Raw genomic sequence first — 24,816 nt, forward strand, 5'->3', positions numbered from 1 at the left:
GCTGTGTATAACTGGTTTGGGTGGGGCTGGATGGACACAGGAAGATGGGGGGATATGGACCAAAGGAATGCAAATTATTCCTGGTGCCCACCTCAGGTCTGGGGCAGACACCTTGGAGACGCAGGAGATGCCTTCCCACCTCCCTACAGGAATCTGGGGAGATAAGAGGAGCTGGGTGGGGGACTCTGAGTCTAGTGTGTGATGTCCCAGAGACACCAGCTGATGCTAGTACAGAGCCTGCTGGGACCTGTAGTACCCCGATAGCTGAGGAGTTGTCTGATGGAGTTGCTGTGTTGATCTCTGGGGTAAGAGTTGCTGCCAGTACAACACAGCCCTAAAGATTGTGCCCCAGAACCTGGAGGATTGCTGGGATAGAGGAGCTGAGGTTGAGGTTGCCCTCTGGAACAAGGAATCGTGTTGGACTTATCTGTGGACTTAGCTGTGGACCCCTGTGAACTGAGGAGTGGATTTGAGGACCGGACCTCCAGGGGACTTGAGGTACCACTAGATGTGGAGCTGTTATCTGTGGACTGTGGACAATACATTGGAGTGTGGAGTGTTGGACCCGGAGCTGAATCCCAGGATCTGCAGTTTGTTCCTTCCCTGTGCCCAGTGACTGTGCCCTTCTGTTGCCCATTGTTTGCCCAGACTCCGGATCACCCCTCATCGTGTGGATTGTGTTTTGTTTTGTGATCTCTGCCATTAAACCTGGTGCTGTTCTCTCATCTCCTGCTCTGTTGATTGTGTTACAATCCTTGAGTGTTGATCCCCTCATACAGGGATGACTGCCAGGGTAGCAGCAAAGCAGTTGCAATGTTACACAGCAAGTCAAGGGGCTCGACCCCCCACTAAGAGGTGCATTCTACCAAAAATGAGAGGGCAACACAGAAAAGTGAATTCAAATCTCGGGAGGACTAAATAAATTACATTAGTTCTGGACTGGGGTGACAATATGTGGTTTATCCCTGTGCTGTGTTGTGACATGATTGGATACATAAGCCCACTAATGTGACATCACTGTATACAGTATCCCATTACTGTGACATCACACTGTTTGTGTGGATTGTGACCTGTGCCTTTGTTGTGTGCATTAGTTCTATACAGTGACACCACTGTGGGATTTATTCCTGTGCATTATGAAAAGACATTTGGAGACCTAAATAATCCTTTTTTAACCTTACTCAGGAAGGTTGTTATAATAGGTTTCTTGATAAATTGTTACACTCTTGCCCCCCCCCCCCCTAAAATGCTAACTGTCCAGATTAAAGTTCCCATGTCAATTTAAAGGGAATGTGTCATCAGAAAATGACCTATTGTTTAAAGAATACCTGTCATCAACAAAAGCTTTTAATATATTGTTCATAATCATTAATGAAGACATATTGTAATATATCTTCATTAAAAAATATTAATATTTATACCAGTTTTTTCATTTTATACTTTTGGCCACTAGGGGTCTCTCTTCTATGCCTGGTCTGCAGGCAGCTTCCTATGCTTTTCATAGTAAGTGTACAGCTTTTAGGACTAATGCTGAAAGGGCACTGGTCCTTCCACAGGAAGTTCAGTACTCTCAGCTCAGGACTCGCTCCCAGCCTGTGAGCTACAAGCCTGCACATGCCTCTCATATAACAGCCAGTCACCTCCCCCTCCCCCTGCTCTGTGTTCTCCCTGCCCCTCCCCACACATTATCTTGTACATTGGATTATCAAACTGCACTCCCTGCTCTGTGACCCCCCCCCCCCCCCCGACATTCATCTTAATTACTGCCTCTGTAATTGCTCCCACCGCCCCTGGTTCTCATTGACTTTTAAGTGCAGAGAGACACAGGAGAGAGAGAGACAGAGGCTGCCGACCCTCCCCTGTACTTATTCTATATGCACACTGGACAGCTGTTGGCTGTCTGGGCATGCTGGGAGTTGTAGTTTTGCAACAGCTGGAGGTACCCTGGTTGGGAAACACTGCTGCAGAGGGAGAGCAGCATACAGGAAGACTGGCAGAAGCAGAGTCCCAGCCAGGCTTCATGTGACATCATGCCTGCCGGGACCCGCCTCCTTCCACCCCTCAGAAAGACAGTGCTCCTGAGCTAATGAATAGTGTTGCTCGCGAATATTCGCAATGCGAATTTTAGCACTATATATTCATAATTACGAATATTCGTTTTTTTGGTTTTTTTTTTCACAGTACACATCACAGTACCCATCATCCCTCTCTGCTTCCAGCTTGTGTGGTGTAAAAAAGGGTCTAATACTACTGTGTGAGACTGGCGTGTGAATTTTCGCATATACGGAAATTGAAATATGCAAATTTTCGCATATGCGAATTTTCGCTTATGCTAATTTTTTATGCTAATTATCGCATATGTTAATTTTCGCATACGCGACTTTTAGCATATGCGAAAATACAACGAGAATATTACGAGTATGCAAATTTTGCGAATATATGACGAATATTCGTCCATATATTCGCGAATATTCGCAAATTCGAATATGGCCTATGCCGCTCAACACTACTAATGAAGAGGGATAAAAAAAAAAAGGTATTTCCACAGCGTTTTAAACCTCAATAAACACAGGGATAGGCATAATTAGAGTAAGGGACAGATGGGGAGGGGGATCAGGGAAAGTTTAGTTCATGACAGGTACTCTTTAAATCATGTTTTGATGCCATTCTGGCCACTAGGGCTAAAACTAAGCTGAGACTTTCTGTTCTGAGCAGATCATTTTCTAGTAATGTCTCTTTTCTAAGCACAGACAGTATTACAGTGAAAGGTGACATCAATATATAGATAATACTGGATGGACCACCATTCACAGCAGAGATCAGCATCTCTCTTCCCTGTCGAATGACCTCTGAAAAGGCCACAGAGCACGGCAGTACAATCTCCAATTAATCTTCTAGGACAAATCCTGTCTATTGTTGTCTATGATCCATAGGTCCTGTAAAGCATTTCAATAAATGCTGTTAAAAAAACAGCTCAGGCCAGGTAGCAGCCCCCAAAAGAATGTACAGTGGTCCCTCAACATACGATGCTAATTCGTTCCAAACGACCCATCGTTTGTCGAATCCATCGTTTGTTGAGGGATTCGTGCAATGTAAAGTATAAGAAGTTATACTCACCTGTCCCCGCCGCTCCGGACCGCGTCCTCACCGCTCCTGATGCTGTCCCAGGGGCTCCCGATGCTGTCCCGCTGCTCCGGCGTCTTCTCTGGATTCTCCGTTTTTTTCTGCACCTTCTGCAGGGTCCGGGCCTCGCTTTCTGGTGACGTTATTATGTTGCGCCGCCGGGACGACATGTGCAGCGACGTAATAACGACGCTGGAAAGCGAGGCCCGGACCCTGGAGAAGATGCAGAAGACGCCAGAGGATCGCGAAGTGGACCCGGAGCAGCGGGGATAGGTGAGCGAACCTGTCCGGGATGCTTATACTGCTATCCGACAGCAGCTTAAGCATTTTGCACTGTCGGATAGCAGTTAATGCGATGGCCCCGACATATAAAAGCATTGTATGTTGATGCTGACATCAACATGCGATGGCCTCTGAGAGGCCATCGTATGTCGATTTGATCATATGTCGGGGCCATCGCATTTCGGGGGGTTACTGTACAAGAAATGAAGTAAAATAAATTATTATCAGAAAACAGAACCAGATTAGAAAATATGATGTTTCAGTATCAGAGTATGGCTAAGTGATTCTCTTCCAGGCTCATTGAAGGAGAGGGGCTTCGTTGTCTATGGAAGAGACAGGAAAAACAGCAAGCTGGGGGGGCTAAGTGATCAGTCCCCACTTCTCTTGACTCTATCTAATGGTCTAATGATGAACACCCAGACCAATCAAAACTTTAGACATGTTTGTGTGACATGTCAAAAGTATTTTTTAAAGTGACAGGGACACTTTAAAGCATTTTGGATATTTATGCATATAATGCAATTTGCTAGTATTAATAGTAGCAGGAGTCTGGAGGTTAATATTTATTGATAGCACTCTTAAGCCGGGTTCACATGGGCGAAAAATGTGTGGAATGTCTGCACGAAAAACAAGTGTAGGCATTTCGTACATTTGACTGACCGGTGGGCGCTAGGACCACTCGGAAATTTGCTGTCTCATAGACGGCAATGCATTTCCTTTCGGGCTCCGCAGAAAGAATATACTTTAATTTTGGAATCTGAATTTCTGCATCAAAAACATCTGGTGTGGAAATTCAGCTATTTGAACAGTGCTGCGGAATCCCACCGAAATCAATGGGACTCTGCGGCAGCGGAATGTCAATGCAGAATATTACGTGTGGACATTCCGCCCGATTTTCGCCTGTTTGAACACACCCTTACAGCCTTGGCTAGATAGCTAAACTGAAAACGCAACACAGTAAAGTACCGTACACGTAAGCATGCTGCTATATTGAGGATCCTTTTAGGTACTTTTATATGGGACAGAAATTTTAAACATTTTCTGTAGTGGAAAATTCACAGCGTTTTGAAGGTAAATTTGTAGCAGTATGAAGATTTGTTGCAAAATGAATGCTACAGATTTCAGTGCAGAAATGTTAACAATAGAAAATGTTATGTACTAAAATCTGTAATTCCAATGTTTACAATGGATTTGCGGCTTTTCTACAGCAATATCTGCAACACATTGTTGGAGAGTTATCAAAAACGGTGCAGAGGAAGGGTGATGCAGTTGCCCATGGCAACCAATCAGATTACTTCTTTCATTTTTAAAGAGGCCTGTGAAAAATGAAAGAAGCAATCTGATTGGTTGCTATGGGTAACTGCACCACTCTTCCTCTACACAGGTTTTGATAAATCTCCCCCATTGGGTTTATTGTGGATTTTCTGCACGGATTACAAGACGATTTTTTACCACAGCAGCTATGGTCAGACAGCGGAATTTATGTGCAGAATTCTGTTGGAAACGTGCCAAAATTTGCTGTACAGTGAGGGAGATTTATCAAAATCTGTGCAGAGGAAAAGATGACCAGTTGCCCATAGCAACCAGTTTCATTTTTATTCATTTTTAACCTCTGAAAAATAAAAGAAGTGATCTGATTGGTTGCTATGGACAACTGGACAAATTTTTCTCGGCACAGTTTTTGATAAATCTCCTCTATTGACTTCAATGGGATTCTGTTGTCCCATTCACACAGCGGAAATTCCACGGCGGGTATTCCACAGTGGAAATTCTGCTTTCTGCAGAAATATAAGACCAATCTTTTATATTTTGTGATTTTCCATGGCAGAATCCAATTGAAGTCAATTTGAAATTTGGTGGAATTTTGTGGAATTTCCTAGGAACACACATTCCTGATATTTAGCCCACGCAAAAGGATCAACGATCTGCAGGAAACAAGCAAATGTTTTTTGCAACCACATAAGTTATCGCTATTGGCTGCACTTTCCAGTGATTGTTGGTGCGGCCCAGCTGCATGATTAATTGAACCTTGTCTAGGATAAGCAAATGAGTGACGATCAGCAATATCAGCGGTGGTTGCCTACCTCCTGCCCCCCATGTAAAAAGGCCCTTGAAGCCCTTTTTTCATGTGTTGTAAAAAGTGGGAGGGGCTTCAAATAACCACCAAATATAACTCCTTTATTACCAAAAAATCCAACCTGGCATTGCGTTAATCCTAGGGGGGATTATATGAGATGATCTGATGTTATTAAATCTTCGGGAACCTTTTGAAAGGAAGGGAGTTAAGCCTCCCTTTAAGAAGAAGTGAGTGTAGTGCAGAGCAGTGTGAAGTGAGGAGAAGAGGAGTGTGTCTTTCTATGCAAATGGACAGGAGAAGCCTGTGAGGAGATGTACTCAAGGACCTCACAGCCCTGGATTAAGCCATAGGTCTAAGGCCTGGCCTAGCAACTTGGCAGCTAAAGTATTGTATACTTAATGATCTGTACCCCGCATCTGTAAATTGCAGTGCCTAAGATTATGCACCCCGCAGTTGGGATATGTAGTTCCTAAGATTGTTCACTCTGCAGCTAGGAATTGAACTATAAAAGAATGACTAGAGAGGAATTAAGAAAATTAAGAAACAAAACCTGCCTTTTTAAAGACTCATAACTCCATCTGTAGAATTGTTTAACCCCCTGTTTGCTAAAATAAAGACAGCTATAAGTCTTAGACAAACATAGGGAGTGCCCTGGGGGACTATTTCCATATATTCTAATTTATAAACCCTCCCATCACTGTGCCAACATAAGGAGTGTGCAAAAACTGGTAGAAAGGCACCAGCCACCATGACCACTGCGACCCTGACTGTGACTGGCAAACAAGGAATACTACCCACATCATCCAGACACTCCCTACAGGGACTCAGCCAACACAGAGTTCTCCTGGGCTGCTGCAGAAAGGCCTTATATGGATAGGGGAGAAAGGGGAGAAAAGAGAGAAAGGGAAGAAAGACCAGACAGTGTTTTATACACTTGGATGCATGTGTAGCGCCCCGGTAACAAAAGCCAGTCGCTCATATTCTCCAAAATGGTTGACTATTTTGGCAACTTCTTCTGAGTTACAGAGAAGGTCTAGAACACAAACCGGAGAAAAGGATTCAGATGCAATTTATTTATATTTTCTGCTGGATATAAATGTTGAATATGATATGGATTCTGTTAAATCAATGAATATTACAGGTCACTGCCTTATTTATCCATCTTTCTGGGTCACACTATACAACCCATGATTAAACACATTTACTGCCCAAGGCCTGTCGCTTCCATTTAGTGTTTGTAAGAGCTGGTCCCAGTATGAGTCTGAGTATAATCAGAAGGGTCAGTGAGGTGTGCTGGGCATTGATCTGTGATGAATTACACCTATAGATGATTCATGCAGAGAGGCCTCTGTGCAAATAGGATAATAAAATTGTCTTAAAGCGCACCTGTTACCTATATTCATAAATAATTGTTTCCTAATGCACATTGCCACACTCATTGCCATCACAGTCATCCTATCAGGGCTACTTTAACACATTGTTGGCTGTAGCCTATATGTATTGATACTTATTTGGTTTTAGAATTAAATGTTTTACTGCTGCTCTTGCACCTACACATTCTACAGTATGGAAGGGGACCCATTTCAAAAAAAGGGGACACCCAGAATTGCGCCTCTCCCCCCTTTTTCCTATATGTTTGTATTGTGCTGGGTCTTGGTTTAGCCCAGGTTCTGTTTATTCTTCTCCCTCCCACTTTCTCCCTCCCACAGGTGGACTCCCCGCTCTGGAAACTTCTGTCTCTAGGCAGATATTTCTTTGACAGATGTTCATCCATTGGCTGGAAGAAAAGTGTGGGAACTGCAATCCTTATTATAAACAGCTGTCTCATGGATCGGGCTGTCAGACGGTGGTGGCGCTTAAATAGGAGAATAAGCCCCCGCCCTCCCATCTGTTTGTCTTTTCATGTCATGGTCTTAGATAGTGGGGGCTTAGTCTCCCAGCAGATGATGGTAGGACATGGTCCAAGGACAGTAGGCATATGGGAGTTTTTATTAAATAATATACTAATATTGGTTCATATTATATTTATGATAGTTATTAATATTTCCAACTGTTGTATTTATATCTGTTATCCATATTAACCCCTTCTCGACCCATGACATACATGTACGTCATGACCGGGAAGGTTTTCCCGACCTATTACGTACATGTACGTCATGCAGATACCGGCCGCTACTCGCAGGATCCCGCTGCGCCCGGTAAGATAGTGGCCACTGATAGCCAGCCATCTTGCCTCGGGACCTAGTGGGGTTTTGTCCACCCCCCACCGCAATCGCTACTATCAGCTAGTCAAATCTGACTAGCCGATGGCAGCGTTCTCGGGGATCGGGACACACACACTGCTCTGCTAAGTGTCCCCAATGTCCTGCCCCCCTTCCCCAATGTCCCTTACCAGCCCTGAGCCATCACAGCTGTACCCTCCTGCATGCTTCACTTCCTGGTGAAGCGAGTGCCGTAATTTTTTTGGTAAATGAGCTGTTTATTTGTACAACAGCTCCCCCTAGTGTCCTAAACCTGCTACTGCATCTTGTGCTTGGCAGGGCAGACACAAGGGGGAGCTGTTGTACAGAAGTAAAAAAATGTATATATATAGCCTTCTAATGTCGTAAAAAAGTAAAAGAATGTTTGTTAAAGACCTTCCTGCTTGGAATTCTTGGCCATCAACCACGAACCAGTGAGTCCCCAGCCAGCCATACAAAAGCTGTACAGAATCTTTATCTTCCAACCCAACAAGTGCATGTTCTTTTGTCCAGAACTCCCATTAACTCTGTTCCACTAGGCCTGAGGCCTCATCTCCTCCTCTATACCAGAGCCTACAGGCCTGGCCCTCGCTTACAACAAACCTTCAAATACTGTTCCCTCTCAAAAAAAAATCACATCCAATGTGTTCATGTGTTCTTTAGCTTTAAAAACAAAATCAATGTACTTGTCAGTCATCTGGCAGAACTGATATTGCACCCTTAGGAAATTCCCACAGCGTCAATGCAGTCAGCAGACTAGGTTTTTTAGCTGGACATTGCTCAGTTCTGGTGTTTGCACTCTACTTGTACTCTATAGTGTCAGACATTTAGGTAGAACCAGTTTACTGAAGAATGCAAGTACATTAAGAGGGTTCGCCCTCAGCAAATTGTACCTAGCAGGAATATACATTTGCACGCCAACATGCAAATCTATGATAAAAGCTGCTGATCACCAGTATATATGGGCTTTCTACTCTCTAATGTATATGATTATATATATATATATATATACAGTGACCCCTTGACCTACGATGGCCCTGACATATGATAATTTCAACATGGCCCAGAGGCCATCGCATGTTGAAGGCAGCATCAACATTCGATGCTTTTGTATGTCGGGGCCATCGCATAAACGGCTATCCGGCAGCGCAGACTGCTTCAGCTACCACCGGATAGCTGTTTATGGTGCCCCGTGTGGTCCGCTGACGATCACTTACCTGTCCTCGGGGCTCCAGCGCGTCCTCTTCAGGATTCCCTGCATTGTTGGCGCTCTCCATCAACGTCATCATCCAATAGGAGCGGCGTGCGTAGCGACGTGATGGTGGCGACGGAGAACACGGATGGCGGGGAAGCAGAGGCCTTGCCGGAGCGTCGGGGACACCCCGGGGACGCGGCGACAGCGATGGAGGGCGACATCCCAGGCAGCAGCAACTTCCTTTAACAGTGATCTACAACCTGCGGACCTCCAGATGTCGCAAAACTACAACACCCAGCATGCCCGGACAGCCGTTGGCTGTCCGGGCATGCTGGGTGTTGTAGTTTTGCAACATCTGGAGGTCTGCAGGTTGTAGACCACTGTTCTATACTTTACATTGCACGGATCCCTCAACATGCGATGCTTTCAACAAACGATGGTCCATTTGGAACGGATTACCATCGTATGTTGAGGGACCACTGTATATATATATATATATATATATATATATATATATACCTACACCCAGCAGAAACTTTATAAGGTACATCTGTTGAATTGCTTGTTAACACAAACAGTTTGTATCAGTGGTTTAGACTGGCGGTTGTGATGTAATGGTGTGGGGGACATTTTCTTGGTATTCTTTGGGCCCCTTAGTACCAGCATTGTTTTGAGTATTGTTTAAATGTGACAGCCTACCTTAATATTGTTGCTGACCATGTCCATCCCTTTATGACTACAGTGTACCCAACTTCTGAGGCCAGGATAATGTACCATGTCCCAAAGCTGACATCATCTTATACATGACAATGAGTTCACTGGACTCCAATGGCCTCCACGGGCACTAGTGTTGAGCGGCATAGGCCCTATTCGAATTCGCGATATTTTGCGAATATATGGACGAATATTTGTCATCTATTCGCTAAATTCGCATATTCGTAATATTGGCATTAGCGAAAATTTGCATGTGCAAAAATTAGCATAAACGGAAATTTGCATATATACGAAAAATAACCATATGGCAAAATTAGCATAAGCGAAAAATTAGCATATGCGAAAATTTGCATATGATAATTTTTGCATATGCGAAAATTCGCACGACAGTCTCACACAGTAGTATTGGAGCCTTCTTTACACCACACAAGCTGGAAGCAGAGAGGGATGATCACTGTGAAGTGTGCTGTGAAAAAAATTAATAAATAAACAAATATTCGTAATTGTGAATATATAGTGCTATATTCACGAATAAAATTTGCATTGCGAATATTCGCGAGCAACACTAACGGGCACCATGTCTCAATTCAATAAAGCTCCTTGTAGAAAGTATGCCACTAAGAATAAAGGCAGTTCTGAAGGTAAAAGGGGGTCCAACATACTAGCAAGGTGAAATAAAGGGGCCAGTAAGGATATATATTTTAGCACTGTGGCTGCTGAAGTGTCATAGAAATGTCAACAAAATGGAGAACCCAGTTCTTTAAACCCAACCTGTTAAGGTTTTGTCTAAAGCCCCAAAACAGGAGCTGAATGTTGGGGTTGGGCACAAAAGCTTCCACTCCGGTTAAGTGTTACTTAGGTTAATTTGAAGCCACCTGAGAGACCTTTGTGACGAGAGGGCTGTCTCTCAGGAAACCGCTAGGCCTGTGGGAGCTACAGGGTGGAGAAAACCCAAGTCTGGTGAGACATGCCAGGCACCTGATGCTATGGAGCAGTAGGCTCCAAACTAATAGTTAGGGACACTTTCCTATATTAGAGCTTAGCAGAGCAAGTTTTTTTTTTTTTTTCTAATGTGCATATGGTTGCCAAGGTTTACCTTTGTGGATGAAGAAATGGAGGCCAATTTAAAGGGATACTCCACCCCTAGACATTTTATCTGCTGGGGACCCCCGCATTCTACCATGCGGCACCCACCTGTAATGGCTTCCGGAACCGCTGGAGGCCCTCAGGCTAATACCATCCCGACCACGGGGACGTAAGATCATGACATCATGACTCCGCCCCGTGTGATGTAACACCCCGCCCCCTCAATGCAAGTCTAAGGGAGGGGGCATGACGGCTTTCACGCCCCCTCCCATAGACTTGCATTGAGGGGGCGGGTGTGACGTCACACGGGGGCAGAGTCGTGATGTCACGATCTTACGTCCCCGTGGTCGGGATGGTATTAGCCTGAGGGCCTCCAGCGGTTCCGGAAGCCGTTACAGGTGGGTGCCGCATGGTAGAATGCGGGGGTCCCCCGCAATCAGACATCTTATCCCCTATCCTTTGGATAGGGGATAAGATGTCTAAGGGTGGAGTACCCCTTTAAACATGAACATTTCTCTGTCTGGACTGCAATTTGTAGTGTGCCAACCATCTCAGATGCTGGAGATGGTGAATAACCCTCCAGTTTGCCAGAAGACATACAAAAAAATTTGTCTTTTTCTCCCTAATTATGATTTTAACAATATCTTTATTTGTCTTGTTTTTAAGTATGTATTTAAAAATATAAATATATAAGTCTGAACTGATAACCTCGTTCCCTACTATGACAATAGGGGCGAGCCTTAACTTCATTTTAATCAGATGGAAGATTATCCTATTATAGGAGATCCCAAAACATCCCACGTGGTGGAGGAACTAACATTTATTAAATAACATCATAATAATTTTCCTTTTTGTGTATTTCTATACATTTCACAGTTCATAATGACACTAACGTGCACTAGCAAGATTTTGCTATATGAATTGATAACTGTTTATGATATTTTAATCCCATTAAGTATATTTTATGACACTATTTACAGATATTACAGATTTTGTTGTCACTGTACAGTATAGTATCACTTGTATTGCACTTTGGACTCTAAGGCTGGGTTCACACTACGGAATGGACGGCAACGTCTGTGGTGCTGAATTTTTACAGGGGGTTCTCCCGCCAGAAAGTCCGCCACTAAAACTCTACAGTGTGCATTGTGCAGCAGAATTCCAGTGCTAGCAAGGGGACTCCGCTGCACCAGAATTTCCAAGTGAATTTCAAAATGGAATTCTGCTCAGAATTTCCGTAGAGTGAACCGAGCCTAATGCTGCCGTACTGATTGAGTCCCAGCGCTCTGCTCCAGCAATGTGCATGCTTAGTGATGTATGACACGGCCAGAAGTGCGGTATGATGTTGGGATGGGCCATGGCATGAATAGACTTTTAAATCAGTCCCTCCCCAGTCATATATAGTGCCCTTTTGAGAAAGGAGAAGAACCAAAACATCCATAGTGGTGCAGAAAAAGCACTTTAGAATATGGATGAGAATGATGAATGATATGTTTATAGGGCACTGACTACATGGCACTTTAACCAGCTAATATACCTTTATAATAGCAATCCCATCTAGTGGAGCTAGGTATGTGGCACAGAGAGGTTTAGTCTGATTAAATGATTATGTGCATTGTGTGGTAGACATAGTCCAGATTATTTGCTGTGTGAGCATGTCACCCATGATGTTCACGTATACTTTCTATATTGTTGCTTATCTGCTTTCTTGTTAAGGATTTGTCCTTTAAGACTTCAGGATCTTTTTTAAAAGTTGGTTAATAAGAGTGGGTTAATAAAAGGTTTTTTAGACTCATATATATGTTCATTAGAGATGAGCGAACTTACAGTAAATTCGATTCGTCACGAACTTCTCGGCTCGGCGGTTGATGACTTATCCTGCGTAAATTAGTTCAGCTTTCAGGTGCTCCGGTGGGCTGGAAAAGGTGGATACAGTCCTAGGAAAGAGTCTCCTAGGACTGTATCCACCTTTTCCAGCCCACCGGAGCACCTGAAAGCTGAACTAATTTATGCAGGAAAAGTCATCAACTGCCGAGCCGAGAAGTTCGTGACAAATCGAATTTAGTTAGCTCATCTCTAATGTTCATGTAATCCGACAAACATTTCTGTATGCCTTCATATGAAACCGGGTCTATTGACAAGCAGTCAATCTGTAGGGCAGTTCTGATACAGCTCTGCACAAAACAAGGCTGTAATATAGCCACAAATATTCACTCTAAAAGTATATTCACATGAACCACAAGTGTGTAGTGAAAAATAAAAAAATAAAGCAAATCAGTTTTTTTTTTTTTTTTTTTTTTTTGCAAATGAAACTTTCAGATCATGCAACGAAAAGCTAAGCTGTCATTTGCAGCAAAGTGCTACAGCAGAAGAACCAAAAGATTAGATCAGGAATAAGCCCTTAAGTAAATATATGGAATTTATAACGATTTTATAGTGTTCTGTAAATAATACAAGAGATGACAGCAACATTCTTATCTACTATTTTCTTGTACCATAAATAGTATTCAAATTTCTTCTGAGAATACAACCTTAAAAAAAAAAAAAAACGATGCAGGAAAAAACAGAAATTTGGCGTGCTGAGGGGTAAAATCTTTCCTAAATTTTAAACAAGGGATTTAGCTGCAATTGGGTCTTATCACCCATTCAAAGAATATTCTCTCTGGATTTCCCTCTACTGAAAGTTTTCAAATATTTTTTTTTTATTTTTATAAGCAATAATTAGGATTTTAATAAAATAGACTGAAAGACAGATCAGTTGCTTAAAGGGGTACTCCGGCGCTAAGACATCTTATCCCCTATCCTTTGGATAGGGGATAAGATGCCTGATCGCGGGGGTCCCGCCGCGGCGGGACCCCCGCGATCAGGCTTCTTATCCCCTATCCTTTGGATAGGGGATAAGATGTCTTAGTGCCGGAGTACCCCTTTAACCTTTCACTAGTAGAAAATAAACAGTAACAAAATAAAATAAATGTAGCCTAGATTCATATGTGAAATATGCATGAAAAGGTAGACAGACAACCAACTTATAAGACACCAGTTATATATATATATATATATATATATATATATATATATATATATATATATATATTGCTCTGCTTGACAAACCACAGCACAGCAGCTCCTTCTCAAACAATGAAAACGTATAGCTTCAGTTGTGGGTTATGAGCGCCTTTCTCATAAAATACGAAGTGCAAATATGAAGGTACCTATAGCTGGAGCGTAAACCAATAATGATGGCCGTCCATACACGTGTATTTTACAGATGATATTGCAAAACTTTTTTCTTATTTTATTATCACAATATACACTAATATATTCACACACTGTTACCAGGCTTTGATACCGACCAGGGTGTCCATAGAACCGTGTATACAAATATTTTTTTTTAATTACTTCAGATATCTATCTTAAATATATCAAATATAAAGCCTCACCAAGTAATGCAATGTTATGCCGATATATTTAGAGCTTCCTCTGTAGTGTATATACAACAGGTTTACCTTAAAGGTGTTTTCCACTTTTGGAAAGGAGTTTGACAAGTCATAAGGTAAAACCTATGACCTCAATTGATTTAAAGCACAGAACTCTTATGTACCCAAACTCTTTCAGGACTAGTCAAAAAGTCCCCCCCCCTGAAAACAGAAAATAAAAGGAATGAAAAAAAAAATGTAAAACACTAACTAAACACCCCTAACTATAAAACAAGAAAAAAGACCAGGTCAGCCTCCTACTGACACTATGCTAAAACTGATTTGTCTGACTTTTTTTTTATTTTTTATGTTGCCTAGTGTCAGCAAGATATACCCACGGTTCCTGTGTCCCCCCAATGGAGCTGACCGAGAAATAACTAGTGACAGCTCCACTTTAAAGGGGTTATCCACCATAAGGTGATTTTAGTACATACCTGGCAGACAGTTATGGACATGCTTAGGAAGGATCTGCGCTTGTCTTGGGGCTAAATGGATATGTTGTAAGATTACCATAACACTGTGGCTAGCTTTTTGTGAACTTGTATTTCCTGTTTGACTTATGTTTTTTTTTTTTTGACTACAAATCCCACAATGCCATTTTCTTCCCTCTCACACATCAGCCACTCAACCCACTGAAACAAAAGACCTGTGGTTTTCAATCAGGGTGCCTACAGCTGTTGCATTAGTTGCAGATTGATCCCTCCACCCATTGAAGCAGACAGGCTCCCTGTCATCAGTTGACTAGTGAGTCAGGTCTTGGCCGCATTGCAACCTGGGAAAAATCTGAGACAACATTCATTTTGTATGCTGGTAAAAATAAATATTGGGGTGAAAATCACAGAAGAATTGTGAGAAAACCATCACACACAGGTACAGACACTATATTATGAACTACACTAACTTTACAGCCCCTGTAGCAGCATAGTCAAAAAAAAAAAAAATCCTGGAATACCCATTTAAAAAGAGTTTAAGTAATATACCTTTACCCACCAAACATGAGATTGGTGGGGCCACAGCCCTGATTTACCACAATTTTTCTGAGCACCGTGTCACTCCTGGCAGGGAAAAGACTATGAATCAGTACAAAATCCCTTCATTCTCAAGATTGATGGGTGTCCTTAAGGTTGGACAACCACCAATCAGTGATGGAATTTACTAGTGATGATATGAGAATACCCCTGCAAGACACAGTGACACATATCAATGGCTCCACAAAGAGCTCTGTGTGTGACATTCCAACCTACAGCAATCTAGTCAGGACCATAAGGTTCCTAACATTACTGGATACTGAGTCCCATCCTTGTCATTATCCCAGCGGTCTAAGCCCAAAGGACCTCTGCCGAGATGTTACATTTATAAAACGTGTCACATCTTACTTTTTTATACAATCTTTTCAAAAACATGGCCTCTGCACTATCTAAGGGACCATACACTCTATGAAATTTCTGCCCAAGAACCCGGGCTAATGTCTGTAAGAGTCACCCCCATTGACAGCAATGCATTTCTCCGAAAGAATGAACATCATCATTCTATCAGCAGAGTTTGGAATCTGGAATTTCTGTGGCAAAAATTCTGCAGTGTGCATGGTGCAGAAGAATCGCATTAGAAATTCTAGGCTGCTACAAGGGGATTCCATGGTGTACTTGGGCCCTTAGCCTGGGTTCACTGTTTTGTGTATACATTTTACTGGTTTCTGTTTTAATAGGTTTTCTTTATCAGTATACAAAAAGTAAATGGCAAATGGATCTCGCCATATGGAGTACAGCAGAATCCGTTTTCAGCATCCATATAATATATACGTTTCTATCCCTTTCAAGAGTATAAAATACATACCGTATTTTTCGCCGTATAAGACGCACTTTTTCTTCCCCAAAACTGGGGGGAAAAAGTTGGTGCGTCTTACACGGCGAATACACCCCCTATCACGGCGGTCCCTGCGGCCATCAACAGCCGGGACCCGCGGCTAATACAGGACATCACCGATCGCGGTGATGCCCTGTATTAACCCTTCAGACGCGGCGATCAAAGCTGACCAGCGCGTCTGAAGGGAAAGGGACACTAACCCGGCTGTTCAGTCAGGCTGTTTGGGACCGCTGCAATTTCACCGGGTTAGTGCTTACAGGACACCGGGAGGGACCTTACCTGCCTCCTCGGTGTCTTCTCCGTTCAGGGATCCCCTGTATGGCCGGCGCTCTCCTTCCTCGTCATCACGTCGTCGCGTACGTGCGTAACGACGTGATGACGGCGACGGAGAGCGAGAATACCCGGCCGGCAGCAGAGACGTTCCGGAGCGACGGGGACACGGCGACAGCGATGGAGCGACATCCAGGGCAGCGGTGAAGGGTCCAGAGCGGCGGGGACAGGTGAGTATTACCTCCTATGCAGTGGTCTTCAATCTGCGGACCTCCAGATGTTGCAAAACTGCAACTCCCAGCATGCCCGGACAGCCAACGGCTGTCCGGGCATGCTGGGAGTTGTAGTTTTGCAACATCTGGAGGTCCGCAGGTTGAAGACCACTATTGGGTTCAAAATCTTAAATTTTTTAGATTTTGCACCTAAAAATAAGGTGCGTCTTATACGCCGGTGCGTCCTATAGGACGAAAAATACGGTACATAAAACATAAAAAACAAATGTAGTGTGGACCCCGCCTTACTTACCCCGACCATACGAACTACTGATGTAAAAATGAGAGTTTTACAAACAAGTTCACCCAGTTTTGGGGCTGCTGGCACATTCTCACACATTTGCTAAATTTGCTGCAAGGTTTTCAGATCAGGTTTTCTTACATAAATGCTTTCTTACAATATGTCACCAAGGGAGCCTTTATTTTATGCAATTTTACTGAAATAACTTCCTCTTCACAACTTACAGGAAAATGTTGATCTTTGGAAGAGATATTTATTGATATATTGATACCACACTAAAAAATAAGGTAACATTACCAAACAGATCAAATGTTCTCTCTGACAAGTAAAAATCATTGCAGAAAACTTACAATTCCACCACCCAAGTAGCAATTTTCATCCATAATATTTTTCACTCTGATCTAAAATAATTTGCAGGATGATATAAATGGTTGTCACCCACACATGTAAAGAGTAAGCAAGTATAAACAGCATTTATCCCCAAAATACAACTTTATCAGGGTTGTTCTCTGAAAAGTGGATAACAATTCCATTCAGATGTTTTACTTTTCAGCAAAAAACAGGTAAATGTAGATAGAATGGCAGACCTACTGGTTGTTGTCTTTTCCAAAAACACAGGTAAAGTTGTTCTAAATTTCATACTACTAAAGTACTACTTAATGGCTTCTATATAATGGTGATCGCCTGTGTCTTCAGTTTTTTTAATATCTATGGCTAACACTACACCGTATCCAGAAGGCCTATTCTAGCGCTGTGAAATGACTCACATATAAATTATATCTTAAAGGGGTACTCTCACCCTAGACATCTTATCCCCTATCCAAAGGATAGGGGATAAGATGTCTGATAGCAGGGGTCCCGCCGCTGGGGACCCCCGCATTATTGCTTGCGGCACCCACCTGTGTTCTCACCGGAACCGGTGGAGGGTCTGAGTCGCGACTCCAGGAACGGAAGTCTGTGATGTCACGCCCGTCCCCTTAATGCAAGTCTATGGGAGGGGGCGTGACGCCCCCTCCCATAGACTTGCATTGAGGGGACGGGCGTGACGTCACACGGGGGCGGAGTCCTGACATTACGGACTTCCGTTCCTGGAGTCACGACTCAGATCCTCCACCGGTTCCGGTGAGAACACAGGTGGGTGCCGCAAGCAATAATGCGGGGGTCCCCAGCGGCGGGACCCCTGCTATCAGACATCTTATCCCCTATCCTTTGGATAGGGGATAAGATGTCTAGGGTGGGAGTACCCCTTTAACCTCTGGGCATGAGCGTTTTAGATGAAGAGGCTGAATTACTTTACTCACTGAAACAAGATTTTAACCCTTAGTTATCTTAAAATAACATTATTGCGTAACTCAGTAAAGGTTTTCACATAAATTATAGAAAAATCCACAATATGACCATGATGTGCGAATAAAGCCTAAACCACTCAAACTCCTTTGGCATCTGTCAAATAAACGTCTCAGTTCTTTGTAAAGTGGCTGTGTAAGATTAGGAAACAGGATTTGCTTTGTTTTTGTTCATAGGTTGTGTGTGGCAATGCAGCTTATACTCGTTCATGTAAAGAAACACTAAGAATAGAAATGATACACTGTTTGTCAATCTGCACAATCTTCTGCATGCCTCTGAAACAAATAGTCTTTGTTAAAATTCTGTAAAGAACAAAGGGGTTGAGGAGTTGGGTCTTAACGTTTTACTCTGTAGACGGGACAGAAGGGGGAGGCACCTGCTGCAGACAGCTGTCCTACCACTAAACACGTCAGTAAGGAGGACTGGGGATACAGATTTCTTTATATACTTCTCACTTTCAATAGTTAACAGGTTATGTGCTAGATGTAGTACTGTAAATTTCGATTTTGTGCAAATATATATATATATTACACACATACACACATTTACATCACTTAGTAGTTATGCCAAAATAGAATTTTACTGTGGACTACTTACTGAGAAAATAACAGTTTTGGATGATCATCCACTTTAATGGACAATCTTCAATGCACAGTTTCTGTGTTAGAGTATGTTCACACATCGGATTAAAATCTAGCATGTGTTTCTGTTGCAAAAATCTGAGGCTGACCTTTTTTCTGCAGTGGATGAGTGGAAGGACCTGTAGCAGATACACATGAGGATAAGCACCATTGTAATTCTCTGCTTCTCTATGTGGGATTCGCAGAAATGTGTCATCTGCTTACAAATTTTCCTAAGAAACTAGATTGAGATGCATGGGAAGTGGACAATTGTTGGGAGTTCACTACATAATTCAGAGCAAGTAAAAGACTTTACAGCACCCATGAAATCCAGGTTGCATCCGCAAAAGCTGTTTCGCCCAATGTGTGGCCCTTTTGTCCTTGAAATTATGCTGCTATGAAATGAACTTGCAAAAGGTGGGAGAGAAGTGTTTGTCTAGTATACCTAGATCTGTTAAACTTGTTTTTTGGAAAAAAAACAAAAACAAAATACAATGTAGTAATTACATAAAATGAATCAATCAAATATTAAAGTAGCAAACAGTCAGCATGTACCACAATGAAATCACCCTAACAGCAGATGACACGGCAACTAGCAGCCATATAAAAAACAAGCCGTTCTACGATTGTTCTTCCCCGTCCTCATCATCACTGTTGCCAATACTGCTGTCTGTGGTTGCAGCATCATCATCAACCAGTTTAGCCTCAGGACATCCTGGCTGCGGCTGCTGCTGGATACTGTCTGTATCATGTGCTGGTTCTGTTCTGATGTCTTCTTTGTTTTCAGATTGTCCATTATTTACAGGTGCCGACTTTTCATCACTCACATCTGCAGGTTTTGTTTTCTGATCAACCTGCAGGAAGTTCTCCCAGCCCTGGAGGCGCTCTTCTCTTTCTCGAGATGTTTCTTCAACCTGTTACAAGAAGAATTTGTTAACAACCAGAAGTCAGAAAGTATTATGCCAAAGCCATTAAAAACATACACATGAACACTCACTGGGGAAAAAGCAATTGCTAAACATGGAACAAAAAGGATCAGGCAATAGTAATTCTACATACTTGATCCTTTTCTCAGCTGGTCCAACCAAACATTGGTAGAGTCAGCCAAAACATGACCTTAAAGAGTACCTGTCAAGAATTTTTTTTTTTTATATGTTGCCCATTAAGGCATTTATAACAATTTCCTAAATGTATATAATTAAAAAAAATTATATTTCCTTGTGAATTTTCACTTTGTAAAACCTACCACCAGTCGCTAGTCTTTTATAGATTTCGGACTCATGCCTGGCCTGGCATGAGTCTGAACACACAGACTGCAGCTGGGACACGTGACGCACACAGCGCTGCTCCTCGCCTGTCAATCAGACAGGCAGGAGTGAGCGTGGTGCGCGCAGCAGAGCAGAGCGCGCCTGACATGGCCGGCCGCGTCATCAAGCTCCGTCCTCTGAGAAGGAGAGCCGACGCACGCTGGCCAAATGTCAGTGCAGCGCTGCTCTGATTGAGGATAGGGTCTGCCCTGAAATATCTCTAATCGAGGTCTTCTATAAGACAAAATCTTGCAGTAAGTTATTTAGATATCTTGTTGTATAGATTCTAAGAGTCTATAGATTAGTGTGTCACAAATAGGGTGCCTCCAGCTGCTAGTAGTAGTTTTACAACAGCTGGAGGCACAATAGTTGTAAAACACTGATATCACAGGGATCGCAGAGGAAGACGGGCGGAAGTGAACCCGGCAGGCTTCAAATGACTTTGCGCCTGCCTGGCCACGCCCCCTTCCTCCCTCGCACTCAGCAGAAAGACTGAGCAGCCACAATGAAGGGGAAAAAGGTATTTATCTGCATTTATAAAGCGCAACTTTTACTGCAACAACCTGCACACAGCATGTGTACTGTGTGCAGGTGGTTTGTATAACGACCTTTCTACCTAATAGTTCCCGGCTTTTATTACCCTAAAAAAGGCTTTTTATGAAAGCCACGGACAGTCTACCACGCCCACCGACTGTAATCCAGCGCTGGGACTGGTTGACACACAGGTCCCAGCGCATGCGCCGTTCATTTCTTCTAACGTGCGCGCCGCTGCATATAATGCTTGCGAGCGCATTAACCCACAGAATAAAGAAAACATGTCATTTTTATCGTAAAGTGTACAGCGTGAAAACAAAACCTTCCAAAATTTACTAAATTGCGGTTTTCTTTTCAATTTCCCCACATAAATAATATTTTTTTGGTTGCGCCGCACATTTTATGGTAAAAAGTAGATTATAAAATCTCTTTCTCTGAGGATCCATTGGGGGACACAGAGGCCGTGGGTATATGCTGCCGCCACTAGGAGGCTGACACTAGGCAACAAAAACTAGGCCGTCAAATGCAGAGACAGTAAATTGGGGTGGCAAAAGGGGACCCTGAGAGAGCAGGTTGGGACGAACTGGGAGGTGAAGTGGTACGTCGGCCACTAGGCGAACAACGTCAGCATACCACACGCGCCTGGGCCAGTCCGGAGCCACGAGAATGGCAGGGACGCCCTCCGCTTTGAGTTTCCTCAGGACCCTGGGAAGGAGAGAAAGAGGAGGGAAGAGATAGGGGAGGACAAAGTGGGACCAGGGGATCACTAAGGAGTCTACGGCTAGGGCCAGAGGATCTCGGTACTTTGCAATGAATCAAGGAACTTTCTGGTTGTGGCGAGACGCGAAGAGGTCCACGTCCGGAGTGCCCTAGAGGTTGCAGATCTCAGCAAACACCTCTGGTTTAAGAGACCACTCGCCGGGGTCTGCAGAGAAGCGACTGAGGAAGTCCGCCTCCCAATTGTCCACCCCTGGCATGTGAATCGCCGAGATGGAGGGAACAGAGTTTCGGCGAGAGGAGGATCCTGGAGACCTCGGCCATCGCTACAAGTGCCGCCCTGCGATTGACATATGCCACAGCCGCAGAATTGCCCGACTTGACACGAACACGACGGTCCTGGAGAAGGCAAATTGCCCGAAGTTCCAGGATGTTGATGTGGAGAAGAGCTGAAAACTCCCCCCCAACCGCTGAGAAAATTGATCCGTCATGATGACCTGCCAGTGGAGGGGCAGGAAAGATCGCCCCTGTCGAGGAAGAGGAGACAATGAAACTGGGCAAAAGGAACGGCCTTCATGGCCGCCACCATCCGACCCAGGACTTCCATGCAGGAAGGAATGGAAACTGGAACAGGATGACGGAGAAGACAAACTCCTGTTGACAGAACGTGGCGCTTGTCTGGCGGGAGCCGAACCCGGGCATCCGCCGTGTTGAACTGGAGTCCCAAGAAGATCAGAGACTGGGTGGGAAACAGGTTGACTTGTCCTGATTGACCACCCAGCTGAAACGGGACAAGGACTGAAGAGTAAGAAGGAGACTCTCCTGATTCTGGTCCCTGGTTGGAGCCTTGATCAGGAGGTCGTCCAGGTAGGGGATCACGGACACACACCGGACTCGGGACCTAGGTGAAGACCCTTGGGGTCATGGCCAGGCCAAAAAGAAGGGCCACAAACAAAAAATGGCCCTCCAGAATGGTGAAGAGTAGATACCGCTGATGCGCCAGAAAGATTGGGATGTGAAGGTAAGCGTCTCGGATATCCACCGAGGAAAGAACCTCCCCTTGATCCATGGATGCCACCACAGAACGGAGCGATTCCAAACAGAAATGATGCAGGAGTAGGTGGCGGTTGAGGAGTTTCAGATCCAGGATTGGGCAGACGGAACCCCCTTTCTTGGGGACAACGAACAGGTTTGAATAGAACCCCGAAAAATGCTCCTTGGGAGGAACTGGGACGATCACTCGCTGAACGAGAAGGGTCCGAAGCGTGACTCGGAAAGCCTCCGCCAAGGAAGGAGAGCGAGGAGGGCGGGATCGAAAAAAGCGGTCCCTTGGAAGGGAAGAAAACTCGTCTCGATAGCTGTTGGAAATGACATCTCGGACCCAAGAGTCCTACACGTGGGCAATCCAAACGTCCCGGAAAAGGGACAAACGACCTCCCACCCAAAAAGAATTTCCGGATGGGGGCGCCCCTTGAGGCGGAGGGAGGCTTACGGGTGCCCGACTTGGCTGCAAAACGGCCGGAACGGTTATCCGACTTCCAGGAGGGGCGAGCCTTGAAGGAAGGAGCCTTCTTATCCTGTGAGGGCACTGGTCTGGCTGCCCGACCTGAGCCAAAAGACCCAAAGGGCCAAAAGGAGGTTGACTTCCTGTGGGAATCGGTACAGCGAGACTTGTTCTGCGGTAATAAGGAGCTCTTACCGCCAGTAGCCTCGGAGATAATCTCATCCAGGCCTTTTCCAAAGAGTCGGGTGCCAGAGAAAGGAAGCTCCGTAAAAGATTTCTTGGAAGTGGCATCGGCGTTCCAGGCCTTGAGCCACATGGAGCGACGAATCGCCACCAGGTCACCTGTGGCAAAAGCCGTACAGCGGGCATACTGTAAGGGAACAGAGCAAAAGTAGTCTCCAGCATTGGAGAGTTGAAGAACAAGATCCGCCAAATGTTCCGAAGGGGCCCAAGACAATAATGCCCTGTCGGAGCTGGGAAGCCCAGACAGAAAGGGCTTTGGACACCCAAGCAGAAGCGAAAGCAAGGATGAATCCGCCGCTTCAAAGGCAAACTTGGCCAGATTCTCAATCCTCTTGTCCTTAAAGGATGCTGCATCCGCCAATGGTAGAGCAGTTGATTTCGACAGACTGGAAACCGGAGGGTCCACAGCCGGCGGTGACATCCATTTCGCAATAAGGTCCTGGGCAAAGGGAAACTGCGCCTGAACCTTCTTAGTCCCCTGGAAGTGTTTGCCTGGATGCTTCCATGCCTTTTCTAGTAAGGTGTCAAATTCAGCATGAGAGCTGAATACCTTAGGAGAGCGACGGAGGGATAAAAGGAAACTTCTGGAGCTGGGTCCGAAGTTCCGGGGTTCTCTAGGTGAAAGGTGTCCCTAATGGCGGACACCAAGCTGTCCACCATGTCGGACACGCTGATTGGTCCTCTGGATCAGAGGCAAAACCTGACGCCTCATCTTCCAGCTCCCCAGGAGAATGGGAGCGGGTGAAGGCAGCCTTAGATGAAGGCGAGGCAGACCTGGTACGCAGACCTGGAGACCTAGGATGGTGACCAGGAGAGTGACCCCTAGAGCAGGGGCACTTCCGGGGGGCCAGGTCGGAAATCGACAGAGAGGGAGGAAACCCATTCCGGGGGGGGGGGGGGGGGGGGGGGTAGCAGAGCCCGTACGCTCTGGTGAGACATCCTGGGAGGAAGTACCAGGAGGGCCGGGGCGCACAGTGGTGCAGCATAACCACGAGACGTTTTAGTTTTGCAGCCCACACAAGAGTAATAAGCCACTAGGGCCGCAGTGACCTGTCTGGAGGGGGGGGGGGGGGGGGGTCGGGTCTGGGTCCTGACATAGGTGCAAGCAAAAAGGAGGATAGCAAAAAGCAAATGGAGCAGTCTCACACGATTTCTGGTCAAAGGGAAACTGCGCATGAACCTTCTTAGTCCTCGTTTGTCTGGATGCTTCCATGCCATTTCTAGTAAAGTGTCAAATTCAGCATGAGAGCTGAATACCTTAGGAGAGCGACGGAGCGATGAAAGGAAACTTCTGGGTCCGAAGTTTCGGGAACCTCTAGGTGGAAGGTGTCCCCGATGGCTGACACCAAGCTGTCCACCATGCCGGACACATTGGCTCGGTCCTGGATCAGAGGCAGAACCTGAAGCCTCATCTTCCAGCTCCCCAGGAGAATGGGAGCAGGTGGAGGCAGCCTTAGCTGAAGGCAAGGCAGACCTGGTACGCAGACCTGGAGACCTAGGACAGGGACCAGGAGAGCGACCCCTAGAGCAGGGGCGCTTCCGGGGGGCCAGGGAGGAGGCGCAAGACCTGACATCCTGACATGGGTCCTGACATACAGTACAGACCAAAAGTTTGGAAACACCTTCTCATTCAGAGTTTTCTTTATTTTCATGACTATGAAAATTGTAGATTCACACTGAAGGTATCAAAACTATGAATTAACAC

The 24,816-nt window shown here is 44.8% G+C and overlaps 1 protein-coding gene across 1 annotated transcript in view; it reads right to left on the bottom strand.

The window, feature by feature from the left end:
- Window positions 1–18,200: 18,200 nt before the first annotated feature.
- HTATSF1 (HIV-1 Tat specific factor 1) overlaps window positions 18,201–24,816 on the bottom strand; it is a 77,633-nt gene continuing 71,017 nt past the window's right edge. The window contains exon 10 of the mRNA XM_056541348.1: window positions 18,201–19,720. Coding sequence (XP_056397323.1) covers window positions 19,427–19,720 — 294 coding nt within the window. The 3' untranslated portion in view covers window positions 18,201–19,426. The remainder of the gene's footprint in view (window positions 19,721–24,816) is intronic.

This window comes from Hyla sarda, chromosome 9 (assembly GCF_029499605.1).
Source record: "Hyla sarda isolate aHylSar1 chromosome 9, aHylSar1.hap1, whole genome shotgun sequence".
NCBI classification, from domain to species: domain Eukaryota; kingdom Metazoa; phylum Chordata; class Amphibia; order Anura; family Hylidae; genus Hyla; species Hyla sarda.